General features: G+C 42.3%; 2 protein-coding genes across 5 annotated transcripts in view; one reads left to right on the top strand and one right to left on the bottom strand.

Moving 5' to 3' along the window:
* Positions 1 to 8851: 8851 nt before the first annotated feature.
* On the bottom strand, positions 8852 to 11834 carry LOC112253370 (ALX homeobox protein 1-like). 2 transcript variants are annotated; one of them, XM_024425357.2, is made up of 5 exons: positions 11238 to 11834; positions 10733 to 10978; positions 10414 to 10562; positions 9958 to 10056; positions 8852 to 9831 (listed from the first exon to the last, which is right to left on the bottom strand). In XM_024425357.2, the coding sequence occupies exons 1-5, from the start codon at positions 11542 to 11544 to the stop codon at positions 9634 to 9636; spliced, it is 999 nt and encodes a 332-aa protein (XP_024281125.1). In that variant the 5' UTR covers positions 11545 to 11834; the 3' UTR covers positions 8852 to 9633. The 2 variants fall into 2 exon arrangements, with proteins under 2 accessions (XP_024281125.1, XP_024281124.1); XM_024425356.2 differs by having other exon boundaries at positions 9958 to 10068; positions 11238 to 11831.
* Positions 11835 to 22971: 11137 nt separating this feature from the next.
* Positions 22972 to 25679, top strand: part of zgc:110789 (Xan_ur_permease domain-containing protein) — a 29316-nt gene continuing 26608 nt past the window's right edge. For 2 of the 3 annotated variants that reach the window (XM_024423889.2, XM_024423887.2), the window contains exon 1: positions 22972 to 24347. In XM_024423889.2, coding sequence (XP_024279657.1) covers positions 24300 to 24347 — 48 coding nt within the window. In that variant the 5' untranslated portion in view covers positions 22972 to 24299. The remainder of the gene's footprint in view (positions 24348 to 25679) is intronic. The other variant, XM_024423886.2, reaches the window with a different exon arrangement.

Below are 25679 nucleotides of genomic sequence, written 5' to 3'. Positions count from 1 at the left end.
TGTGATGTGAGGGTAGGATCTCCAATTTAGAACAAGCAGCGTTCATGTTTGCAGCATTGTCTGTCACCAGTGAAAATACATTCTGTGGTCCTAGGTAATATTTTACATTTTTTTCACCTTTATTTAACCAGGTAGGCCAGTTGAGAACAGGTTCTCATTAACAACTGCGACCTGGCACTGCCTACAGGTCATCTGTAATGTAGAGACCGGTGTGTCTGTCCCTTGTGTCTGTGCTCTTGTAGAATACTGGTTGAGGGGTGGAGATGATGTAGTTAATTATTCCTTGCCCACGAACATTCGACCACCCATCAGAGATAATTGCAATACAGTCTGCTTTCTCTATTGTTTGCTTGACCTTCACTTTAACTCTGTTGAACTCTGCATCCAGCAAATTAGTAGATAAATCATGTCTGGTTGGAGGGGTGTATGCTGGGCAAAGAACATTCAGAAATCTCTTCCAATACACATTGCCTGTGAGCATCAGAGGTGAACCAGTTGAATACACAGCTCGAGCAAGACATTCATCAGCATTTCTCTCACTACGTTCCTCTATTGAGTCAAAAAAACTTTTGATTCAAGGAGGACCATGAGCTGTTGCTATCGATAAGATGTCTGATTCATCATTTTCACCTCAAATAGAAGTAGAGGGACTTTAGTCAGAGGTTGCTTGTTGTGAGTGCTGAGGGAACTTTATGCACATGGCCAGATGATTCTGCGTCTTTGTTGCATTCTTCACATATGATTTGGCACAGTATTTGCAAATGTACACAGCTTCTCCTTCTACATTAGCTGCAGTGAAATGTCTCCACACATCAGATAGTGCCAGTGGCATTTTCCTGTAAATATTAGGGAAAAAACCCCAAATACAATTTCATGTACAGATAAATAGTTAAGCAGTTAGATTAAACAACTCCTCTGTAAGATAAATGTTTTAAAATGAAACATGTATGGAAACAGGTGAATTAACACTCCTCAGTTAGCAGGCTCGAGCAAGCTAAAACCCACATGGTAGCAAAAACTAACTAGCAGAAATTGTTAACAAGTTAGAAATTATTTAAACACCCTTTGCTGTAGGCTACTATTTACTAGATAACAAAAGATAATGTATGTCGTATAAAATATATTCACCCTACCCAGTATTGTAATCAAAACTTACCAGAAAGCATGTAGTCCTTGGCTCAGACAGTTTAGTAGTGTGGGCTCAATAGCATCTCATTAGTGTGCAAGATCTTGAGAATCAGCTGTACATGTGATGGAAGAGTGCACTTACTGTATGTCCCTCACTCGTACCCAAAACTCCTTTAAAACATTCAGGGGCCTCACCCCAAACTTCCTCAATGCTTTTGTCATTGGGTTCATGACAAGAGATGCATAGCACCCCGAGAATTGGCCTAGGAGTCATATTTTTCTGTTGAATTTTTTCTGGGTTTTATTTTTAAAATCTTGTTTAGTGTTCTGGGGCCGCATGTCTTGTTCTGTGTTTTATTTATAATGCGTCTGTCGCAAATACAACCCCCCCGGACATTCCTACTTCATAGACAACAAACCCAAGGGCAATAAAATAGGGTGGGTGTGGGGTCACCCTCTTTGAAATGTTCAAACATCCCCCCCAGTTCAACCAGGTCCCTACACATCAATCATCATGACAACTTCAAAGGAATAGATGCAATATAGATATAAAAGAACACATCTTCTAACACGTGACAACAGGAACAGGATGGCATGGCCGGATGCCCATATTTGGGCATGTACACGTCATGCGGACATAGGGTCATAAATCAACATTTTGACCCGTGCCGTCTACTTTATTCTTAGTGCAGTCTGCCTGCAGAGTGCTCGTTTTCAGATGGCTAGCCCTGTTCTTCCTCACAAATATCATAGTAAATTCCACAGAATATCTTCATCCCATAATATTGAAGTCAATGTTACAGCTGCTTTAGACATATACTGTAGCCAGTAGCCACCCAAAATTGGCCTATCTCAAATCGCCAGCCTATTGTTCTGGCAAAGATGAGTCAGTAGTAGATTGCTAAACTGCATTTTGTATGGGCTGATAAATGAAGGCCTAGTTGGTTTTTCCCAGGTGAAACTGGAGGAAATTAAATAAGTTATTTCTGGTCACTAATCTCGATATGCACGCCTGTCTTTTCGCGCCAATGCTGCTTATTGGTCAATGGTCAACAATCAAGACAAGCAACCTTTTGGTTCTGAAGCATTGATGATAATTTAACGACAACCTGTGGGCAGTGGGTTCAGAACAGCAATGGAGAAAAAAAATGCATACCAAAAAAAAAACATTTGGGAGAAATTATACCACCACTGAAAAGAGGCACTTTGGAGACTGGAAAGGCAAAGTGGCATGTGGAAGGGCAAAGTTACATGTGCTCTGCAAAGGTAGAGCCCTATCTGTGCACGTTCCTGCTGCATGAGCTATATTCGGGGGCATGTGTTATGACACTGAGAGCAGCACAGGCAGATAAGGCAGGGATGAAAAGTTGAGGTGACGACAAACACACACACACACACACACGCACGCACGCACGCAGATTTCAAAACAAGTGTCATCAGAACACTTGTTAGACATTCACTATATTGATAGCAGGTCAGATTCTGACTTATCTTGGTTCAACAGTTAATTGTCTGAGCGAGGGCAAAAAACGTATGTCACTCTCAAGGCTGTTATCATCTTATACTCTCTTACCTTCCATGTAGGAAAAAAGTTTACATGAATACCATGAAAAAACTGTCACTCTCTTAGCTTCCATGAATAGTTGCGAATAGGTTCTATTTGCAACTACATGGAAGCTAAGGGAGTGAGAGTTTTTCAGGGTATTTACAGTACTTTCGGAAAGTATTCAGAACCCTTGACTTATTCTAAAATTGATTAAATATTTTTTTCCCCTCATCAATCTACACACAATACCACATAATGACAAAGCAAAAACAGGACTTTAGAAAAGTTTGCTAATTACAAAAAAATTAAAAATCCCATTTACATAAGTATTCAGACCCTTTACTGTTGAAGAACATTACAGCATTGAGATTACAGCATTGAGTCTTCTTGGAGCTCTGTCAGAGTGACCATCGGGATCTTGGTCACCTCCCTGACCAAGGCCCTTCTACCCTGATTGCTCAGTTTGAACGGGCGGCCAGCTCTAGGAAGAGTCTTGGTGGTTCCAAACTACTTCCATTTATGAGTGATGGAGGCCACTGTGTTATTGGGGATCTTCAATGCTGCAGAAATATTTTGGTACCCTTCCCCTCGACACAATCCTGTCTCGGAGCTCTACGGACAATTCCTTCGACCTCATGGCTGGTTTTTGCTCTGACATGCACTGTCAACTATGGAACCTTATATAGACAGGTGTGTCCCTTTCCAAATCATGTCCAATCAATTGATTTTACCACAGGTAGACTCCAATCAAGTTGTAGAAACATCTCAAGGATGATCAATGGAAACAGGATGCACCTGAGCTCAATGTCTAGTCTCATAGCAAAGGGTCTGAATACTTATATAAGTCATTTCAGTTTTTTAATTTTTTATTTGCAAACATTTCTCAAAACCTGTTTTCACTTTGTCATTATTGGATATTGTGTGTAGATTGCTGAGGATTTTTTTTGTATTTAATCCATTTTAGAATATGGCTATAACGTAACATAATGTGGATATATATATACAGGACCAGCCAAAAGTTTGGACATACCTACTCATTCAAGGGGTTTTCTTTATTTTGACTATTTTCTAAATTGTAGAATAACAGTGAAGACATCAAAACTATACAATGACACATATGTAATCATGTAGTAACCAAAAAAAGTGTTAAACAAATCAAAATATATATTAGATTATTCAAAGCAGCCACCCTTTGTCTTGATGACAGTCTTGCACATATGTATAAAATAGTCAAAATAAAGAAATTCCCTTCAATGAGTAGGTGTGTCCATACTTTTGACTGGTACTGCATATTCTCAGTTATGAAAAGTGTCTTGATACATTCTTGAGAATAACATGCAAATGTGCTATAGAAAATGTGAGTGTTCTTCATTTGTTACTCATTTCACTTTCTACATTCACCTTTACTTGACTAATTGGTGCATTGGCATTGTGCTATATTATTAGGTGTTAGGTAAGTGCTAAGTAAGATTCATGTTTTCCCTTCATATATTTTATGGTCATTTAGCCGACAAGTTTACTCCAAAGTGTGTTATACAGTGAACTCATTTAGTTTGAGGCCCTTTCAGAAACCAAAACAGTCAATTATGAGGTTGCAAGCCATATGCTCCAACCATCTGCGCCATTAGAACCATATATAGTAAAACACAACCGCACATGTGGACACTGCATTTAAAATCATCGAGAATGACACAAAACGTTTATATTGTGTCTGCATTTTGTAAGTATGGGTCAAAAATACACTGAACAAAAATTTTAAAAAGCAACATGCAACAATTGCAAAGATTTTACCGAGTTACAGTTCATATAAGGAAATCAGTCAATTGAAATAAATTGAGTAGGCCATAATCTATGGATTTCACATGACTGGGAATACAGATATTCCAGTCAATGTCTCACGTGTATCATGCAGCTCGACACATCTCCTTCCCATTGAGTTGATCAGGCTGTTGATTGTGGCCTGTGGAATGTTGTCCCATTCCTCTTCAATTGCTGTGCGAAGTTGCTGCATATTGGCAGGAACTGGAACATCCTGTTGTACACATCGATCCAGAGCATTCCAAACATGCTCAATAGGTGACATGTCTGGTGAGTATGCAGGCTATGGAAGAACTGGGACTTTTTCAGCCTCCAGGAATTGTGTAGAGGTCCTTGCGACATGGGGCCATGCAGAATCATGCTGAAACATGAGGTGATAGAAGCAGATGAAGGGCATGACAATGGGCCTCAAGATCTTGTCACGGTATCTCTGTGCATTCAAATGGCCATCGATAAAATGCAATTGTGTTCGTTGTCTGTAGCCTATGCCTGCCCATACCATAACCCCACCACCACCATAGGGCACTCTGTTCACAACATTGACATCAGCAAACCGCTCACCAACACAATGCCATACACGCAGTCTGCCATCTGCCCAGTACAGTTGAAACTGGGATTCTTCCATGAAGAGCACACTTCTCCAGTGTGTCAGTGGCCATTGTGTCGGTTATGACGCTGAACTGCAGTCAGGTCAAGATGTAACGGTTCTCTTTTGGTGAAGGAGAGTCGGACCAAAATGCGGCGTGTAGATTGCGATCCATGTTTAATCAACAAACGTAAAACACAAATTAATACAAAAACTACAAAAAACAACAAATGTGGAAACGTAACGAAAACAGCCCTATCTGGTGAAAACACAGAGACAGGAACAATCACCCACAAACACACAGTGAAACCCAGGCTACCTAAATATGGTTCCCAATCAGAGACAATGACTAACACCTGCCTCTGATTGAGTACCATATCAGGCCAGACATAGAAATAGACAAACTAGACATGAAACATAGAATGCCCACTCAGCTCACACCCTGACCAACCAAAACATAGAAATATACAAAGTAAACTATGGTCAGGGTGTGACAGTACCCCCCCCCAAGGTGCGGACTCCGGCCGCAAAACCTGAACCTATAGGGGAGGGTCTGGGTGGGCATCTGTCCGCGGTGGCGGCTCTGGTGCTGGACGTGGCCCCCACTTCACCGTAGTCTTCCTCCACCTTGTCCTCTTCCGTGACCTCCTAGCCACGGCAACCCTACTTAACAACACGGGACAGAGGGGCAGCTCGGGACAGAGGGGCAGCTCGGGACAGAGGGGCAGCTCGGGACAAAGGGGCAGCTCGGGACAAAGGGGCTCTTCAGACTCCGACAGCACAGGAGAGGAGGAAGGCTCTGGCAGGACCTGGATGACTGGCGGATCTGGAAGAGTCTGGCTGACTGGCGGATCTGGAAGAGTCTGGCAGACTGGCGGATCTGGAAAAGTCTGGCAGACTGGTGGATCTGGAAGGGTCTGGCAGACTGGCGGATCTGGAAAAGTGTGGCAGACTGGCGGATCTGGAAGAGTCTGGCAGACTGGCGGATCTGGAAGAGTCTGGCAGACTGGCGGATCTGGAAGAGTCTGGCAGACTGGCAGATCTGGAAGAGTCTGGCAGACTGGCAGATCTAGAAGAGTCTGGCAGACTGGCGGATCCTGGCTGACTGGCAGATCTGGAAGAGTCTGGCTGACTGGCGGATCCTGGCTGACTGGCAGATCTGGAAGAGTCTGGCTGACTGGCGGATCCTGGCTGACTGGCAGATCTGGAAGAGTCTGGCTGACTGGCGGATCCTGCCAGACTGGTGGATCCAGACTGGCAGACTGGCTGGCGGAAGAGTCTAACTGATCCTGGCAGACTGGCGGCATCTGGAAGAGTCTGGCTGACTGGCGCTGGAGATCAAGACTGGCGGCACTGGCGGCGCTGGGCAGACTGGCAGACTGGCGGCACTTGCGCGCTGCGCTGGGCAGACTGACGACACTGGCGGCGCTGGGCAGACTGACGACACTGGCGGCGCTGGGCAGACTGGCGGCACTGGAAGAGTCCGGTTGACTGGCGGATCTGGAAGAGTCCGGCTGACTGGCGGATCTGGAAGAGTCCGGTTGACGGGCAGATCTGGAAGAGTCCGGCTGAGTGGGGGATCTGGAAGAGTCCGGTTGACGGGCAGATCTGGAAGAGTCCGGTTGACTGGCAGATCTGGAAGAGTCTGGTTGACTGGCGGATCTGGAAGAGTCTGGCTGACTGGCGGATCTGGAAGAGTCTGGCAGACTGGCAGATCTGGAAGGGTCTGGCAGACTGGCGGATCTGGAAAAGTGTGGCAGACTGGCGTATCTGGAAGAGTCTGGCTGACTGGCAGATCTGGAAGGCAGGAAGGCTCTGGACTGGCAGCTGAACAGGGCGGCAGAGACTCTGGCTGATGCAGCGCTGGAGAGGCGAGGCGCACTGTGCTCCATGCCTGATGCGTGGTGCTGGTACTGGTGGTACTGGCAGCTCTGAGAACACGCACAGGAAGCCTGGCTGCGGGCGGGAGCTGCTACGAGGCGGAGGGTGGTACTGGACCGAGAACACGCACAGGAAGCCTGCTGGGCTGGGTGTGGAGGTGGTACTGGATAGACCGGACCGTGCAGGCGCACTGTAGCTCTTGAGCACCGAGCCTGCCCAACCTTACCTGGTTGAATGCTCTCGGTCGCCCTGCCAGTGCGGCGAGGTGGAATAGCCCGCACTGGGCTATGCAGGCGAACCGGAGAGACCGAGCGCAAGGCTGGTGCCATGTAAGCCGGCCCAAGGAGACACACTGGGGACCAGATGCGTAGAGCCGGCTTCATGGCATTTGGCTCGACGCTCAATCTAGCCCGGCAGATACGCGGAGCTGGAATATACCGCACCGGGCTATGCACCCGCACTGGGGACACCGTGCGCACCACTGCATAACACGGTGCCTGCCCGGTCTCTCTAGCCCCCCGGTAAGCACAGGGAGTTTGCGCAGGGCTCCTACCTGGCGTAGCCCTACTCCCTGTGAGCCCCCCCCCAAGAATTTTTTGGGGCTGACTCTCGGGCTTCCTTGCCAACCGTGTTCCCTCATATTGCCGGCTCCTCTCTCCGGCTGCCTCTGCTCTCCTCGCTGCCTCCACCTGTTCCCATGGAAGGCGATCCCTTCCCACCAGGATCTCCTCCCATGTATAGCAACCCTTGCCATCCAATATATCGTCCCATGTCCAATCCTCATTGCGCCGCTGTTGCTGCCTTTGTTGCTTCTCCTGTGGCTCCTGCCTGTTGACACGCCGCTTGGTCCCGTTGCGGTGGGTGATTCTGTAACGGTTCTCTTTTGGTGAAGGAGAGTCGGACCAAAATGCGGCGTGTAGATTACGATCCATGTTTAATCAACAAACGTAAAACACGAATTAATACAAAAACTACAAAAAACAACAAATGTGGAAACGTAACGAAAACCGAAACAGCCCTATCTGGTGAAAACACAGAGACAGGAACAATCACCCACAAACACACAGTGAAACCCAGGCTACCTAAATATGGTTCCCAATCAGAGACAATGACTAACACCTGCCTCTGATTGAGAACCATATCAGGCCAGACATAGAAATAGACAAACTAGACATGAAACATAGAATGCCCACTCAGCTCACACCCTGACCAACCAAAACATAGAAATATACAAAGTAAACTATGGTCAGGGTGTGACACAAGAGTTTTGGTGGACATTCCTGTAGTCAGCATGCCAATTGCACGTTCCCTCAAAACTTGAGAAATCTGTGGCATTGTGTTGTGAGAAAACTGCACATTTTAATGTGGCCTTTTATTGTCTCCAGCACTAGGTGTACCTGTGTAATGATCATGCTGTTTAATCATCTTCTTGATATGCCACACCTGTCAGGTGGATGGATTATCTTGGCAAAGGAGAAATGCTCACTAAGAGGGATGTAAACAAATTTGTGCACACAATTTGAGAGAAATACACTTTTTGTGTGTCTGGAAAATTTCCGGGATCTTTTATTTCAGCTCATGAAACATGAGCCCAACACTTTAAATGTTGCGTTCATATTTATGTTCAGTGTAGTTGAAATTCTTGAAAATGTAGTTCTCTGAATTCCACAGCTGACCTGTCAATAACCCTAGCTCAATTTAAGATAAGGAGAGCCATATTTCAATATAACAATAAACCCATAGACAAAAAGCGGGGGAAGTGCTCTTACCAGCTTCATGTGGGGAAAAGTACATGCACACATGTATTTATACCTGTACATCAAAGAAGTCCTACTATCTTACAGGGACTATTTTATTGTCACGTTGGTATGAATGATTCGGGGTACATGCGCAAGAATTCAAACAGTTTTTATTTTATTTTTTTACCCAAATTACGGCGTGTCATGTAAAGGCACGGGGATAAAGACTAAGCAAACACGTACACAAAACACAAGGTTGAAACCAAAACAAAAGAGCGAGGAGTACATCGAATATATACACTCCCGCACAATGATTAACACACAAGACGAGACCCGTAATAATCTGCGCAATACACAAGGGCACAAAAGCCCAAAACACACCGCACAGGTACTCACACGCACCAACTGACATTGTAACAATAATGGACAGCACCATGGTGAACAAAGGGCACATATATACAAACACAATCAGTGGGAATAGGGGCCAGGTGTGCGCAATGAAAGTTCTAGAGGGATCCTTGACACTTATAGTGTACAGGAACTGTTCTTAATTGACATCAATTTACACAATATTTTCAGAGCCACAGCCACATGAGAAATACAGACACAGTACAAATGTAGTCCATATGAATTAGATGTATTACTGAATTTATTTATGTATGTATATTTGTGTATTGACAATATCATTATAGAATTCCAGTCAACATATATGTATGAGTGGAGAGTGACTGATAAAAAAAACACAAACATCTCATTCACTTTACTGAGCCATATTGTTGTATCTATGAGAGACAATACTTAATGATCAATTCATTCATCATTTTCAATAGCTTCTGAGATAGTAGCACCATGACTCCATCATTATAGACACAGATGACAAAATACACCCTATTTACAAAGCTTTGAAGATGAATTTATTTTGTGTTTATTATGTGTCAAATAAGAGTGACTCTTGGGATAGAGTTTAAATGTCGGGTCCAGAGGAAGCTCAGGGGATGATGATGCAGGTCTGACAACATGGGTAGAAAAGGCTGGAATGGAACCCCCCCGAAGTGGAGGTTTTGTAGTTGTTGGTACGGCCCATACCATGATGATGAGGCATTCAATGGAAACAGAGAGATAGCCTCTTCAACCTGTTTTGTCATAAAAACAAATGAGATGATCATGTTATTACTGTCTCAAGCTTGACTCATGTATTGTATCTATCTGACAGGATATTTGGCCCTTGCTGGTTTGGTTACGTAAAACTATAAACCCACCTCATAAAGAAACCCAGGTTTGGATATAGGTGTCTGGTCTCCGGCTATCATTTCTAATTCCATTAGCATCTCAGTCTTCCTCCATTTGGCTCTGCGGTTCTGGAACCAAATCTGAAGATATCAGCAAATGAGTTGGCATGACAGCAAAGGCATTTTTTTGTGTTTTTCAATTGATAACAAAACATTTATGTAAGCAGCTGATAAGGACTGTTTCTGTTTTCACCTGATAGCAAGCATGCAGAACAGTGATAACTCAAGATAAATAAACAAATATAGCTATGGAGCTCAAGTGGTGGGGTGATGAATAAAGTGAAGTGTTTGATTCTCACTCAGATGTATATTGTAATATTTAAATTGGAAATACTTGTTGAACATTCAATCAATTTCAAATGTGCTCATATAAAAGCTCCTAGATATATTTCATGAGCATGTCACAGGTGTTTGGTGCTAGCGTACCTGTACTCTTCCCTCAGTGAGCTGCATACGAGAGGCCAGCTTATCCCTTATGTGGACATCAGGATAGTGGGTCTCCAGGAACACCTTCTCCAGCTCCTCCACCTGACTTGGAGGGAAGCTGATCCTGGTCTGCCTTCTCCTCCTCTGCACTGTGCACACCAAACACAAGCAAAAGTGTCTTTATTATCATCATCATGACTTTCATCAGCATTATCATCATGAAAAGCTGCCTTTTTTTTGTGATGTCGTTCATCCTCAGATATAATTCCCCCTGCTTGATTACAGCAATATTGACTGTGTGACTTGTGGTAAATCTCACCATGAGGGTGGCAGCTGTTCCTCTCCCACTGTACTCTTCCTTGGTCCTGGCCCTCCTCTCGCCCTGCTCTCTCCTGAAGACCACTATCCTTACTGTGGATGCTGGAGTCCCCACAGTGGTCAATGTGACACTCTCTAGGGGGTAGTTTTGTGACTCTTGTGTTTTGGTCAGATGAAGTGTGGTCACCTTTCCAGTCAGTGACAATGTGCACATGGTGTGGCAGCACCCTGTTATAACCAGTTCCTTCTGTGGACAGAAAAAAAGGCACGATATTGATTATCTTTGTCCTTAAAATATCTCCAAGAACTATTAGCCAAACTCAGATTATGTTACTGTAAAAGATGATACACATAATGCAACTGTACACACATTACACTTTCACGGAGTTGAGACAGCATTAGCCGTTTGCCATCCAACCCCTTTGCCTCATTGGAATGTGTACTCCCTAAAAGGGGCCCACCCATCATAGTAATGTAAGTCAAAGTCAATTGAACACACACATTACCTGTATATACCTGCTGGTTTGGGTTTTCTTCATTTTGTCTGTTAACAGACCACCCACCTAGCCCCTCTCGCCTCTCTTCTCCCACTCTGGTTGGTTTTCTCAGGATCTCCTCGGTTGGTGTCCTCAGGATCTCCTCGATTGGTTTCCTCAGGATCTCCTCGATGGAGTGGGACAGTTTTTTGGGAGGGCTTGGGGCCTCCTCACTCGCGGTAATGTCCATCCCCCTATTCAAAGTGAGCTGTCTATGTGAGCTGTCCTCTCTGCACCGTTTCTTTGGTCCTTGCACCGTCACTTGCATAGTAGTCATGCTTCCCTTTTTTAAACCCTATGCACTTACAGGCTCCTGTTGTATGTTCGTGCCCTATTCCTCTCTTCCTCTCTTCTTCCTCTCTTAAAAGCACCCAACTCCCTCTTTCTCTTCCTCCTTCGCTCTTTCCTTCTTTCTGTCAGGCAAAGGGAGTAAGCTAGTTGTCCTCCTCCTTTGTTCCTCTTCAAGCAGATTGTGTTTGGCCAGCATCATATGATCATTAAGAGGAGGAGTAAAGTTTACTGTGTAATGATGCCTTTCTTGGTAATCCACGAACACTAATCAGTGTCCATGTTTCACTGAGCTGAGATATCCCAGCTACAATTTACCTTGTGACACCTTTTATATTTGACTACTTATTGTATGTTTTACTACCAGTGGAGTATGAACAGTTTTGAACGGACATACCAATAATTTGATACCGTTATCTAAATTAGGATTTCTTTCTGTATCTGAAGGTATATTTGATGATTAATGGTTGCATATTTATAATAAATGCAATCAATGTAATGTTTTGAAACTTGAGTAAAGAACATCTTGTGTTAGTACATATCATGTTGCAAGTATCACTGCTCCTCCTTGTCTACAGGTTTATTGTCTACATATCTTTATCTTTATTACTCTGGCCTCCACATGAACTCTCATACACAAACTTGCCCCACCTTTCAGGGACATTAGCAGATGCTGTTCGTGAGGGACTCCTTGTGTTAGTACAGAACACACTGGAGGTTTGAGTTTGTCTTTCTCTAGTGGTGGACAAAGGTACGGCAGACAAATTATATTTCTATCTTTCTGGAGGAAACTTTGGATTGGGTGCAGTGGATTCACAGTCCACATCAATTTAATAATTCCGTTTGTGAAATATCAGAGAGTAACACATAGCAATGACAAACACCTGAATGACCTTTTTGTCCCCAGATTTCCTTTGCAACAGTTTGCAATTTCATACAGTAACAGAGGACCTTTTGTGTTTTCACACTTTAGGTCATACATAATACTGAAAGCATCTGAGATTATACTTTACCATACTAGAGCAGTGAGCATGAGGAAGAAAGGCATGCCCACACTTTTTTTGGATGAAACATTTTGTGTGTGTGTGTGTGTGTGTGTCAACTGTGCATAAGGAATTTCACAGAATGTGCATCTTATTTGAGTGACCCAGATTGGCTTGTGTGAGTGAGATGTGTCAAATTAATTTAAAAGAATGTGTGTCTGTGATCATTAGCGAATTGATGTGCGTATCCTGTGTGTCTGATGCTATATGACACCTACATAGTCACCAACATAATCTAGACGTGCTATGAAAAGTCACTTGACTCTTTATAGCAAGGCTATCTGGGACTGCCTCCTGGAAGAATTCAGGTGTGTGAAGGCTACCTGTGCCCTGCATAACTTCATGAGGATGGACACGAGGCCCAGGAGGGGATCTGCAGCTCGCCGCCGTGTGCCAGAGGAGAAGTCTGCTGCTCTGCAGGATGTTTCAAGAATGGGGTCCAACAACACAGCAAGAGAGGCAATCTGTGTGCGGGAGATCTTCACCACCTACTTCTTCTAAGAGGGTGCTGTTCCCTGGCAACACCATAGACTACACTACGCACAACCAAAGGCTCTTTTAAGAGCCATTCACATTGCAATAAGAGTATTCTTCTCTTTACTTAGCTATGTCAACTGCAGTTATTCAATTCACTTTTTTTTTTTTACTTCTCAGGTGAGGGTGCTGTTTAGGTAAGGGTGGGATGTCTGTACAAAAACAAAACAGGCTATTTTAAATCAACAATATTGTAAAAATACAGAACAATTAGACACCCTATAACCCACACCTACACATTCATGTATCAATCTGATTGATGTATTGTGTTGTTCAGTAAGCAGGCTCAGGTGTATAATTGTGGCTCCTTCCACTTTCAAAGAATAGGCAAGAGGGCCAACCATGGAGAACAGTAAAACACTTCATTATTTCCATAACTACGCTATATTTTTTGTCCTCGTGTGTCCGTTCATGTTTTTCAGCATAAAGTACTCTGCAGCCACTTAGTGTAGTGTGGACACGATGTGAGAACACACAATCAGATGAACTCTGTCTCTTTAACTACCTTATTTTCTTGATAACAGTCTCTCTCCTTCACTTCATCCCTCTCTCTCTTCTCCCTAAATCCTCTAGGTTATATCAGCTGTGTCAGTGAACCCCTCCAAATGAAAATCAAATCAAACATATTTACATAGCCCTTCTTACATCAGCTGAACTGGCTACATAGAGGGCACAGCATGATCAGAGGTGAGAGGTCACTTGATCAGGTCATCAGAAAGTATTATTAAAGAGATGCTTTACATTGAAATATAGATAGAGATGCAGTAGTCCCAGAGTTAATGATCCAAGGTCAGTTTTGCATTTCACCTCCTGATTATTATGATGACCTACAATGATAGAATAAAAACACAAGGCTTAAACATGCTCTCTCCCCATCTGTCTCTCGTCTGCAGATATGTTTTGATGTGAGAGAGGATGCCAACCCCCAGTCCCATCATTTCCACCTCACCCGCTTTTAAGTTAGCCCGAATGTTATCTAGAGACACTATTATGTAATTGTGATGAACTGAGAGAATATTTGGGTTGCACTGTGATTCATGAATCATATACTGCCTTGAAGTACAGATTGAACTTGTATTTATAATATTTATAATGCTTGTATTTATAACACTTGGATAATTAACTTCTTTCAATAAAGCTTTTCACATTTCCTACTGCTTGAAATGTAGTCTCTCATTTGATTAAATACTACACCTATCCTGTTTATCAGATCAATTCAGATGAAGGGCATTAGATATTGAGATGAAACAGTTTTAGAGTATTTACATGATGCATAGGAAGTGTAGTGTACTGTTTTTAAAATTATATTTCTGTATATATGAATTACAAATCAGCCTAACTAGTTTAATCCAGTTTCTAGTCTATTAGTTACAATGTGTAACCATTGATGTTCCAGGACCAAGATTGGTAAACACTGTTGAAGTGTAATTGTAATACATACATACGGACACAGCATCATACATAGACTGGAATGTGATACTCCTGGTGGTATTGGATAAGACTGAAAATTAATCTTAAAGACATTCATACCTGAACTGCACCTTTATTTGCCAAGGTAGAGTACATGATCAATAAATATATTAAAATGTATAGGCTACCATGTGGGGATCTCATGCATGGTAATAACTACATGTATATATGACTTGCATCCTTGGCACAAAGTTATATTATATTCTACTCAATCCATAGGCTTCATTAATGTCATTCAGACTTTTGAAGTTGATACAACTGGCTATGATCTCTGAGTTTCATATCGGTTCTGAACTAATATGTATACCAAACATTTGGGTCCATACACAGATCTGCTAGATAGCTAGTTAGACATCCATAGGCATACGGGCATTGTTATCCTCCACCGCACAATAAGCAAGAACATAGCTAGCTACATTATTTTATCTATCTGCATTGCATGGCAAATATCAGCAAGAGAAGCTTACAAAATTGTACATTCAATTTGCAGTAAACTCTTTAGCTAGCTAGATTCTTTGCATCCACTGTTTCACAAGACGACAACCCGGTTTGCTGGTTGTTTCAGGAGTCCCTAAAACATTAAACAACCAGAATTACAAATTCATACTCATCATTTTACAACACCCATAAAGCTAGCCATTGAGATTTTCGTAAATTAAATTTATGATAAAAAAATATGCATAATCGTTTGTTTCTACATTAACTAACATATTCCTGTCAACTGTAAATGTTTTGCATGATTTGTTATGTTATATTCACTGACATTTGCTTACATCATAGTATTTTTGTCAGCCATCTTTGCTAAAGAAAGTCTCCAGCCTTGGGTCGCATAGCATCAAATTTGTCATGGTAACCACTTGATATGATTGGTCATCTCCCAGTGGTCGCCGCTGGTGATTGGCATAAAGTTGGGAAAAGTTTATTTTTCACCGCCTCCCATGCCACCTTCGCACCGCCCAACGCTTCCCCGCCCTCTCCGCTTTTCACCGCTTTCCTTCCATTGAAATGAATGGGAAGCAGTGTTTCACAGCACGGCAACTTGTGCTATTGTATCATGACGGTTCAAAGCACTGCATCTCAGGAAGAAGAAGAAGTGTCACCACAGTCCCTGGTTCGAATGCAGGCTGTATCACATCCAGACATGATTGGGAGTCTCATAGGGTGGCATACAATTGGCCCAGCGTCGTCCGGGTAGGCCGTCATTGTAAATAAGAATTTGTTCTTAACTGACTTGCCTAGCAAAATAATAACAATTTCAGCAATCATGTTCCATTAGCTAGTTGATCATCTACATGTTACTAGCTATACATGTAGTTACATTGCATTCGGAAAGTATTCAGACCCATTGACTTTTTAATAATTTTGTTACATTACAGCCTTGTTCTAAAATTGATTAAATAGTTTTTTCCCCCTCATCAATCTACACACAATACCCCATAATGACAAATCGAAAAAAGGTTTTTAGAAATGTTTGCAAATGTATAAAAAATGTTAAATATAATATCACATTTACATAAGTATTCAGACCCTTTACTCAGTACCTTGCTAAAGTGTCTTCTTGGGTATGACGCTACAAGCTTGGCACATCTGTATTTGGGGAGTTTCTCCCATTCTTCTCTGCAGATCCTCTCAAGCTCCGTCAAGTTGGATGGGGAGCGTCGCTGCACAGCTATTTTCAGGTCTTTCCTAAGATGTTTGATCAGGTTCAAGTCCGTGCTCTGGCTGGGCCACTCAAGGAAATTCAGAGACTTGTCCATAAGCCACTCCTGTGTTTTCTTGGCTGTGTGCTTAGGGTCATTGTCCTGTTGGAAGGTGAACCTTCGCCCCCAGTCTGAGGTCCTGAGCACTTTGGAGCAGATTTTCATCAAGGATCTCTCTGTACTTTGCTCCGTTCATCTTTTCCTCGATCCTGACTATTCTCCTTCAATGCTGCAGAATTTTTGGTATCCTTCCCCAGATCTGTGCCTCGACACAATCCTGTCTCGGAGCGCTATGGACAATTCCTTCGACCTCATGGCTTGGTTTTTGCTCTGACATGCACTGTCAACTGTGGGACCTTTTAATATAGGCAGGTGTGTGCCTTTTGAAATCATGTCCAATAAATTTAATCTACCACAGGTGGACTCCAATCAAGTTGTAGAAACATCAAGGAGGTTCAATGGAAACAGGATGCACTTGAGCTCAATTTTGAGTCTCATAGTAAAGGGTCTGAATACTTATTTAAATAAGGTATCCACTTTTTATTTTTAATACATTTTCAAAAATGTCTAAAAACCTGTTTTTGTTTTGTCATTATGGGGTTTTGTGTATAGATTGATGAGGAAAAATTAAATGTGGAAAACAAAACGTGGAAAAGGGGAAGGGGTCTGAATACTTTCCGAATGCACTGTATAATTGCATTTATTTCTGTTATCAATCAAGGTGAGACTGAACATCGACAAGTCACAGAGGAAACAGAAGAGATACCGGAGGAGAATCAAGAAGGGGATCAAATGCTTCGATATCCGGTGCAAATGACTTGGTTTGGAAGAAAGACCAAAGGAAGGCGAGACAGGGAAACCCTGCTGTTCTTTCACTCCTAGCTGGGGTCACCATCTGTTAAGATGAATATGAAAATCTCAGATAATAGATATTTGCATTTGCACACAAAATAACCTGAAGCTAGATTTAGTTTCCCCTAACACTGATATTTTTTTTGTCTTCCTAGAATTGGAGCAGTTGGAAGGTCGACCACTGAAAGCCCTGACGCCCTACACGTCGGTGAAGCCCAGTAGATTAAGTATGTTAAGCTTTGGTTGACATCTAAGAAATCAAAAAATGGTAGTTATGCTGAGCTTATAAAAATATATCTCTTCAATTTACCTCTCCAAATTACTTTAGGACCATCGACTGTCCGAGCCACCCAGGAGGTGTCCCATCCACCAGAGCCAGTAAGTTCAGATCAGTCTGATTCTCTGTGTCGGAGTGGGACCAGCTTGAGTTACTTTATACCTTCAAAACTGCTTATCTGCCATTGATAACACTGCACTTATCCATCAAATTTTCTCACAGTAAAGTGCAACCTTGTTTACATCTTGTTTCCTACTCTGTTGCATTTAACTCTGCTCCTGTTCTCCAGGACTTGGGGGTTCTGCTTAACACCCAGACGTGGATCCACCGGATGTCCTCCATTACCAACCACCCTCCAACTTTTCATTTCATCATCTACAACACAAGAGGTTGGTGGTACCTTAATTGGGGAGGGCGGACTCATGGCAATGGCTGGAGTGGATTTGTATCAAAAAAGTACATCAAACACATGGTTTCCATGTGTTTGATGCCATTCCATTTGCTCCGTTCCAGCCATTATTATGAGCCGTCCTTCCCTCAGCAGCTTCCACTGAATTCTACAGCTACAGCTATTGTCATGTTGTCACTAACTGCAAAGAAAGTTGTCTTGCTCTATCATACTGGACACATAATATGTGAGATACACAGATGAACTGAAAACATTAGCACTGCAAACACTCAGAAGAAAGAGAGCAGCAGTGCCTGGACTTCGCAGTCTCCCTCTTCAAATTCCCCTCCCAAGACTGTCTGCTTGTTTTCTGAACAAGTGACAGAAGGAACCTCCCACCCACTTCCTCTATTTCACACAACAGAATTCAGTATTTCAGTCTATGATTGCTTTGTGAGTGTACAAATAATATGTGGCAATGAATGTATGACACAACTGTACTAAAAAAAAGATACGTTTATGTATTTAAATCTTAAATATTGCCAGGTTGGATTTAACAGCTGTTTCACAAGGTGTACATTGTTGTAAATTATAAGGTGTGTCTTGACTGGCCTGTGAGGATCCGGTTACAGTGGATCACTGTTCTACAGAGATCTCTCCAGATGAAAGAGAATGTTTTGGTGACTATAAGACTAAGATTTTAGTTGTCTAAGAGATCGTAGTAAATCCTAATACCTTGCATTGTAACTAGCTACGCCCCAGGGAACCCAGAGAGTGTGTCATAAAGACAGAAATGCCCTTTCTACTCTGGGGTATAAAATATGTGAGTTAAGAATTTCCATACTAGACTAAGTTGACCCCGAAACGCAACACGAGGTTGAAGACAAAGAAAATCTCTGAACAATCAAGTATATGGTGGAGTAGCTATTCTAAGTACTGTACCTAGGAAGGTGAATTTAAGCATTAAATATTGTTTTAAAGTCATCGGTGGTCTACACGGCCCTCCTACCCACGCTTGGAGCATCAACACAGCTGATTAGCCTCCTCAGAAGCTCACTCTCACAGAACGAGTGCAAGGAAGCAGACAACTAAGAGAAAGGATATTGTGACACTGTGTGGACAATCGGAGACTTACACCCTGTAACGAAGGAGACGGCCATAGAAAGAACAAGGCGTCTGCCAAACCTTTCCCACTAAGCAGAACTCCGCCCATGAAGAGATATTCAACGGAGACCTTCAACATGTAAGTACATGCATTGCACTTTTTACCCATAAGAGGTTAAAAAAAAATGAATCGTAATAGAAGACTACTGAAATAATATTATTTCAGTGTAGATAAAGGAAGGGTAGCTTAAAACATGCCATCCAGACAAGCCAGTGTAGGAATCAAGCGGACTTGCATATGAATGGAGTGGAAATAGGCTGGCTTTGATCTGTAAGGTAAGTCACTTTAATGTGCCAAGCAGACTACACATTTTCTTTGCTATTTCCCGAGAAGTAGCACATTTTAAGACATGGATTTCATGTTGTTGTAATGTTAACAAGGTTAAGGCAGTTACTGTACATACAATTTGAAATATTAACATGACATTAGATTTCACAACACTTCGATCACATATCTACAATACAAAATCCATGTGTACTTGTGTTTAGAGTGCATGTCTTATTATGTGTATGTGTGTCTGTGCATGTGTGTGTGTGTGTCTCTTCACAGTCCCCGCTGTCCCATAAGGCATCATTTTATCTGTTTTAAATCTGATTCTACCGCTTGCGTCAGTTACCTGATGTGGAATAGAGTTCCATGTAGTCGTGGCTCTTTGTAGTACTGTGCGCCTCCCATAGTCTGTTCTTGGAGATTGTGAAGAGCCCTCTGGTGGCATGTCTTGTGGGGTATGCATGTTTTTCCAAGCTGTGTGCTTGTAGTTTAAAACAGACACCTCTGTGAATTCAGCATGTCAACACTTCTTACAACAAAATTGTAGTGATGAAGTCAATCTCTCCTCCACTTTGAGCCATGAGAAATGTAATATTATTAATGTTAGCACTCTGTGTACATTTAAGGGCCAGCCGTGCTGCCCTTTTCTGAGCCAATTGTAATTTTCCGAGGTCCCTCTTTGTGGCTGTAACGGTTTTCCTCCTCTTCTGAGGAGTAGGAAAGATGGGACCAATGCGCAGCGTGGAGAGAAATAAAGAGAAAGAGAAATAAATTAAAACTGAAACAGTTATGTATGGTAAAACACAGAAAACAACTACACACAACCCATAGTGGGAAAACAGGCTGCCTAAGTATGGTTTTCAATCAGAGACAACGATCGACAGCTGCCTCTGATTGGGAACCATACCAGGCCAAACACAGAAATACAAAACCTAGAATACACAACATAGAATGCCCACCCCAACTCACGCCCTGACCAAACTAAAACAGAAACATAAAAAAGGAACTATGGTCAGGACGTGACAGTGGCACCTGACCACACGACTGAACAGTAGTCCAGGTGTGACAAAACTAGGGCCTGTAGGACCTGCCTTGTTGATAGTGTTGCTAAAAAGGCAGAGCAGCACTTTATTATGGACAGACTTCTCCCCATCTTATCTACTGTTGAATCAACATGTTCTGACCATGACAGTTTACAATCCAGGGTTAATCCAAGCAGTTTGAGTCTGGTTTTACTCAAAGCCAGTGGAATGTCATTAGTAAACATTGAAAAAAGTAAGAGGTCTATACAGCTGACCTGGGGAATTCCTGATTCTACCTGTATTATGTTGGAGAGGGTTCCATTAAATAACACCCTCTGTGTTCTGTTATGCAACTCTTTATCCACAATATAGCAAAGTAAAGCCATAACACATATGTTTTCCCATCAGCAGACTATGATCGATAATGTCAAAAGCAGCACTTAAGTCTAACAAAACAGCTCCCACAATTTTTTATCATCAATTTCTCTCAGCCAATCATCAGTCATTTGTGTAAGCGCCGTGCTTGTTGAATGTCCTTTCCTATAAGTGTGCTGAAAGTCTGTCAATTTGTATCTGCATTGTATCTGGTCAAACACACTTTTTTTCTTAAAGTTTAGTAAGGGTTGGTAACAGGCTGATTGGTTGGCTATTTGAGCCAGTAAAGGGGGCTTTACTATTCTTGGGTAGCAGAATTACTTTTGCTTCCCTCCAGGCCCGAGGGCACACACTTTCTAGTAGGCTTAGATTGAAGATATGGCAAATAGGAGTTGCAATATCGTCCGTTATTATCCTCAGTAATTTGGCAACCAATTTGGCTTGTCATTGCTGACAGACAATAATCATTTTTTCACTTTTTCCACACTCACTTTACGGAATTCGGAATTGCAATGCTTGTCTTTCATAATTTGATCAGTTATACTTGGATGTGTAGTGTCAGCGTTTGTTGCTGGCATGTCATTCCTAAGTTTGTGTCACGCTCTGACCTTAGTTATCTCTGTTTTCTTTATTATTTTGGTTAGGTCAGGGTGTGACTAGGGTGGGTATGCTAGTTTTTGTATTGTCTAGGGGTTTTGTATGTCTAGGGATTGTGTAGGTCTAGGTAGTATGTATGTCTATGGTGGCTTGATATGGTTCCCAATCAGAGGCAGCTGTTTATTGTTGTCTCTGATTGGGTATCATATTTAGGTAGCCATTTTCCCTTTTGTGTTCGTGGGTTCTTGTTCTATGTTTAGTTGCCGGTCTGCACTACTCATATTAGCATCACGGTTCATTTTGTTTGTTTGTTCAGTGTTGCACCTGCACATTGGTCTCCTCCTTACGATGGACGCGACAGTTTTATAATCTTGCCAATCAAAACATTATTAAAGTAATTGGCAATATCAGTGGGTTTTGTGACGAACGAGCCATCTGATTCAATGAATGATGGAGCTGAGTTTGCCTTGTTGCCCAAATGTTCATTTAAGGTGCTCCAAAGCTTTTTACATTCATTCTATATTTAAGTTGTCTTTGTTTCATAGTTTCTTTTATTTATTTCTCAATTTGCAGTACGTTTGCCAATCGGTTGTCAAGCCAGACTTATTTGCCATTCCTTTTGTCTCATCCCACTCAACCATACCATTTTTAAATTCCTCATCAATCCATGGGATTTAACAGTTTTACAGTCATTTTCTTAATGGATGCATGCTCATTAGCAACTGCAAGGAATTTCATAAATGTGTGAAGTGCAGGAATCGCAACAAAACTTATTGTATGACCTCTTATTCATTATATTGGGCCCAGCCTTTGGAACTTTGGTTTTCCTAGATGTGGCTACTATATTGTGATGACTACATCCGATGGATTTGGATACTGTTTTAAAGCAAATGTCTGCAGCGTTAGTAAAGATGAGATCAATAAATGTTGATGATTTCATTCCTGTGCTGTTTTTAACTACCCTGGTAGGTTGACTGAAAACCTGAACCAGGTTTCAGGCACTAGTTAAAGTTTTAAGCTTTTTCTTGAGTGGGGAGCTTGATGAAAGCCAGTCAAATCATCCAGAAAATATACCTCTGTTGATATCAAATACATTATGAAGCATTTCACACATGTTATCCAGATACTGACTGTTAGCACTTGGTGGTCTATAGCAGCTTCCAACAAGAATGGTCCTTATGTGAGGCAGATTAACCTGAAGCCATAATACTTCAGCAGTATTTCATGTGATATCCTCTCTAAGCTTTATAGGAATGTGGTTCTGAATGTAAACAAACACCTTTTTGTATTTTCTGTAGATGATATAACCATGTATTGCTACCACTGTATCATCAAAGGTATTATCTAAGTAAGTTTCAGAGATTTTCAGAATAGGAATCTGTTACTTTCATTAACCTTGTTTCTTAAGATACACATGTTTAACTTGGTCTATTTTTTCGCACTTTTCTGGGATGCTTGATGGTTTTAATTGCTTTACTGGGAAGCTTAGAAGAAGTAGACATGATCATGTTATTTAATATAGTGCAGTGTGAGCTGCACACTGGACTTCCTACTAGGGCACACCACCTCTGTGCTAACAGTAGAACCCTAGCTCATATGCACATGATAACTGTATACAATAGCTGTAGGATCAGCAGAGACATTCAGGGCAGTTAGAGGGACATCAATTAGGTTACTTACATTGTGTCTTCCAACGCACCTGGGATAATGTACATTTTTTGAAGCATTATGACAACTTAGCGACACAATGGTAGGGATTCACTGAGCTGGGTTTGGATCATTGATGAGTCATTGTCTCAAAGCAGCCTTATAATGTTGTGAGGGGATCCAGGAACCCAAATTATTTGGGTGGATACCATACTCCTTATAAAACAAGCTTTGTTTCCAGAAGGTATCAACATTGTCAATAAATGTGACACCCACAGCGCTGCAATAGTCACGTAGCCAGTTATGGAGGGCTAAAAGTCTGCTGAACCGTCCAATGCAACGATTTAGGGAGGGCACAGGGCCATATATTATGGGGTGTTTGTTGGTGTCAAGTAGAGACCAACTAAATTCTTTAAAATCCATCTTCAGTTGTTCTGAGCTGTCCTTCATAATGTCATTGAATCCCACATGAACTATGATAGACTCAATTTCTTGATGCAGGTTTAAAATGTTTGGGAGCAGCTTATTGATGTCCTATACTCATGCTCCTGTATAGCACAACGGTTTTGACCGACGGACTGAGACATTTCTCACCATTGAACTACCCAATACAACTGCCGGAGAAATTTGTGGAACCTTTCACAGGCCCATGAGAAGCATGATAGCATACACTTGCAGCTCCCGGCAATAGGTCCAGACCTCCCACGGTAGGCAGATCCAGAGAGAGGAAAAGGTGCTGGACTCGACAACGAATCCGCTGCTGGAGTCAGTGTGGTTGGAGTCAGCACAGCAGTCACAGACACAGGCAGTCCCAGCGATGAAGGCGTAGGTAGATCAAGCACCAGGGCAGCAAAACTATTCCTCATGTCAATCTGCTCCGTACCTCTCACCAAAATCCAAGCGGGCTTCCCTTGACACTTTTTTGGGTGCGTCAGGACCATTCACAGTTGAGCTCCCTCAGTTTAGCTCAATACTGATTGGCTAACTTTTTATACTTTTTTTTTTCAAGGGAGGCCAGATTACATTTAATACAGTTATCCTTTGCTACAGTTGAAGTGTTAACAAATTAGATGCACTGAAATGTAAGCAACTTCCGAAAATGAACACTCTGATTATAGTGATATGATGTCTACTCTTGCAAACAATGTAAAGTATGTATAGATAGGTGTAATCTAGAGCCAAGCGTGTTGATATTTAATCTGAGAGTATCTTGCTATTGACACATGTTGGATTATGCAACAGAACGTGACAACATCAGTTAATAAGGCAGTCTCTCCCCACACACACACATTCTCTCTCACTTTCTCTCAGTCTTCTGTATGCTCTCTCTTCTTTGCTCCCTTGTTGAGACTATTCACTCATAACCCAGAGGACCCAACATCCTAGCTGAGTCCAGACTGGAGCATGGTGCCAGAGAAGGAAAGCGATGGTCTCAAGAACTACGCATTTGATGTGAGTATGAAAACATTCATTCCACTGCTGGTGTCACGATATCCGCAGAAGTCGGTCCCTCTCCTTGTTCGGGCGGCGTTCGGCGGTCGACATCACCGGTCTTCTAGCCATCGCCGATCCACCTTTCATTTTCCATTTGTTTTGTCTTGTTTCGCCTGGTATTCATTCCTGGTATTCATTCCCTCATTACATGTTGTGTATTTAACCCTCTGTTCCCCCCATGTCTATGTGTGTAATTGTTTATTGTTGAGGTTGGCACGCTTCCGGCTGGTTTATTTTATTACCCGTGCTTTGGGGCAGCCTGTACTTTGTACTTGTGTTGTACTGCCTCACTGGTTCATTGGGTATTTGTTTTGTGACGCAGTTACGTTCTGTGCAAATGATTGCCTTATTCACTGTGTCATGACGTTGGCCTGGGGGTAGGTTTATGACAGTCATAAATACCTCTTCCCCCCTTTTTCCTCTCTCTACCCTACTGATGTTACATTTGCAAAACCCTTGGTGAACATAGAGATTCTGGGAACATCAGAAGGTGGGGGAAATGAACTATATTCTGGTAATCCGACCAATTGAACATATGCGGTGGTACTTAATGAATATGATGTCAGTTCGGTAGTCATCTGAGACATTCTCATCAATGATAAGATGACATAAACTCTACAGTGGAAAGTCTACACATCAGAGTTATCGGATTCACATGGAATTGTTGTTTAATTAAAAAGTTTGTATATGAAATTATTCGGGATGGGATGAAATGTGATTTTAGCTTCTAAAATGTGAGATTTGGGTTTTCATAAGATAGAGCTCTGCTCAATCAGTGGCCCGCCCCTGTGAAGGGACATGGGCTATAAAACTTTTCAAACACGCCCTGCTCTCCCTTCCTATATAAGCCCTTGTCGACAATATAACCTCCTGTTCCGAGGAGGTGAGGACGACGGTCCGATGTCAGAATGGTTCAGATAATAACTACAGAACGAAGCCAACATCAGCGTGAGCTTTGGTTGCGAATGGTATAAACTTTGAACTCTTATTCACTACAGAAGTGATACCTCCTAGCCGTTGAGTTAGCAACAGCCGCTGCAAACGAGGGTTAGGAAGGAACAGACAGAGTAACCTGTCTACCACACAACGACGTTACTACAACGTATTCAATTTACCAGCAGAGACATTCTTCAAGGGACAAAGGACTCGGTTGGGCAACACGGCCTTCCATCTAACACCAACCTACCGAAGCGCAGCTCAGAGTAAATATTTATTGCATTTTCCTTTTCCAAATGGGTGGTAGCACAGCTTCTCCCTTTGTTCCTCAGTCTTCCTGCTCTTTCACTCAAA

Source organism: Oncorhynchus tshawytscha, linkage group LG06 (assembly GCF_018296145.1).
Source record: "Oncorhynchus tshawytscha isolate Ot180627B linkage group LG06, Otsh_v2.0, whole genome shotgun sequence".
NCBI classification, from domain to species: Eukaryota; Metazoa; Chordata; class Actinopteri; order Salmoniformes; family Salmonidae; genus Oncorhynchus; species Oncorhynchus tshawytscha.
The sequence above is the reverse complement of the archived record's forward strand: the minus strand, read 5'-3'. Positions and strand labels throughout refer to the sequence as shown.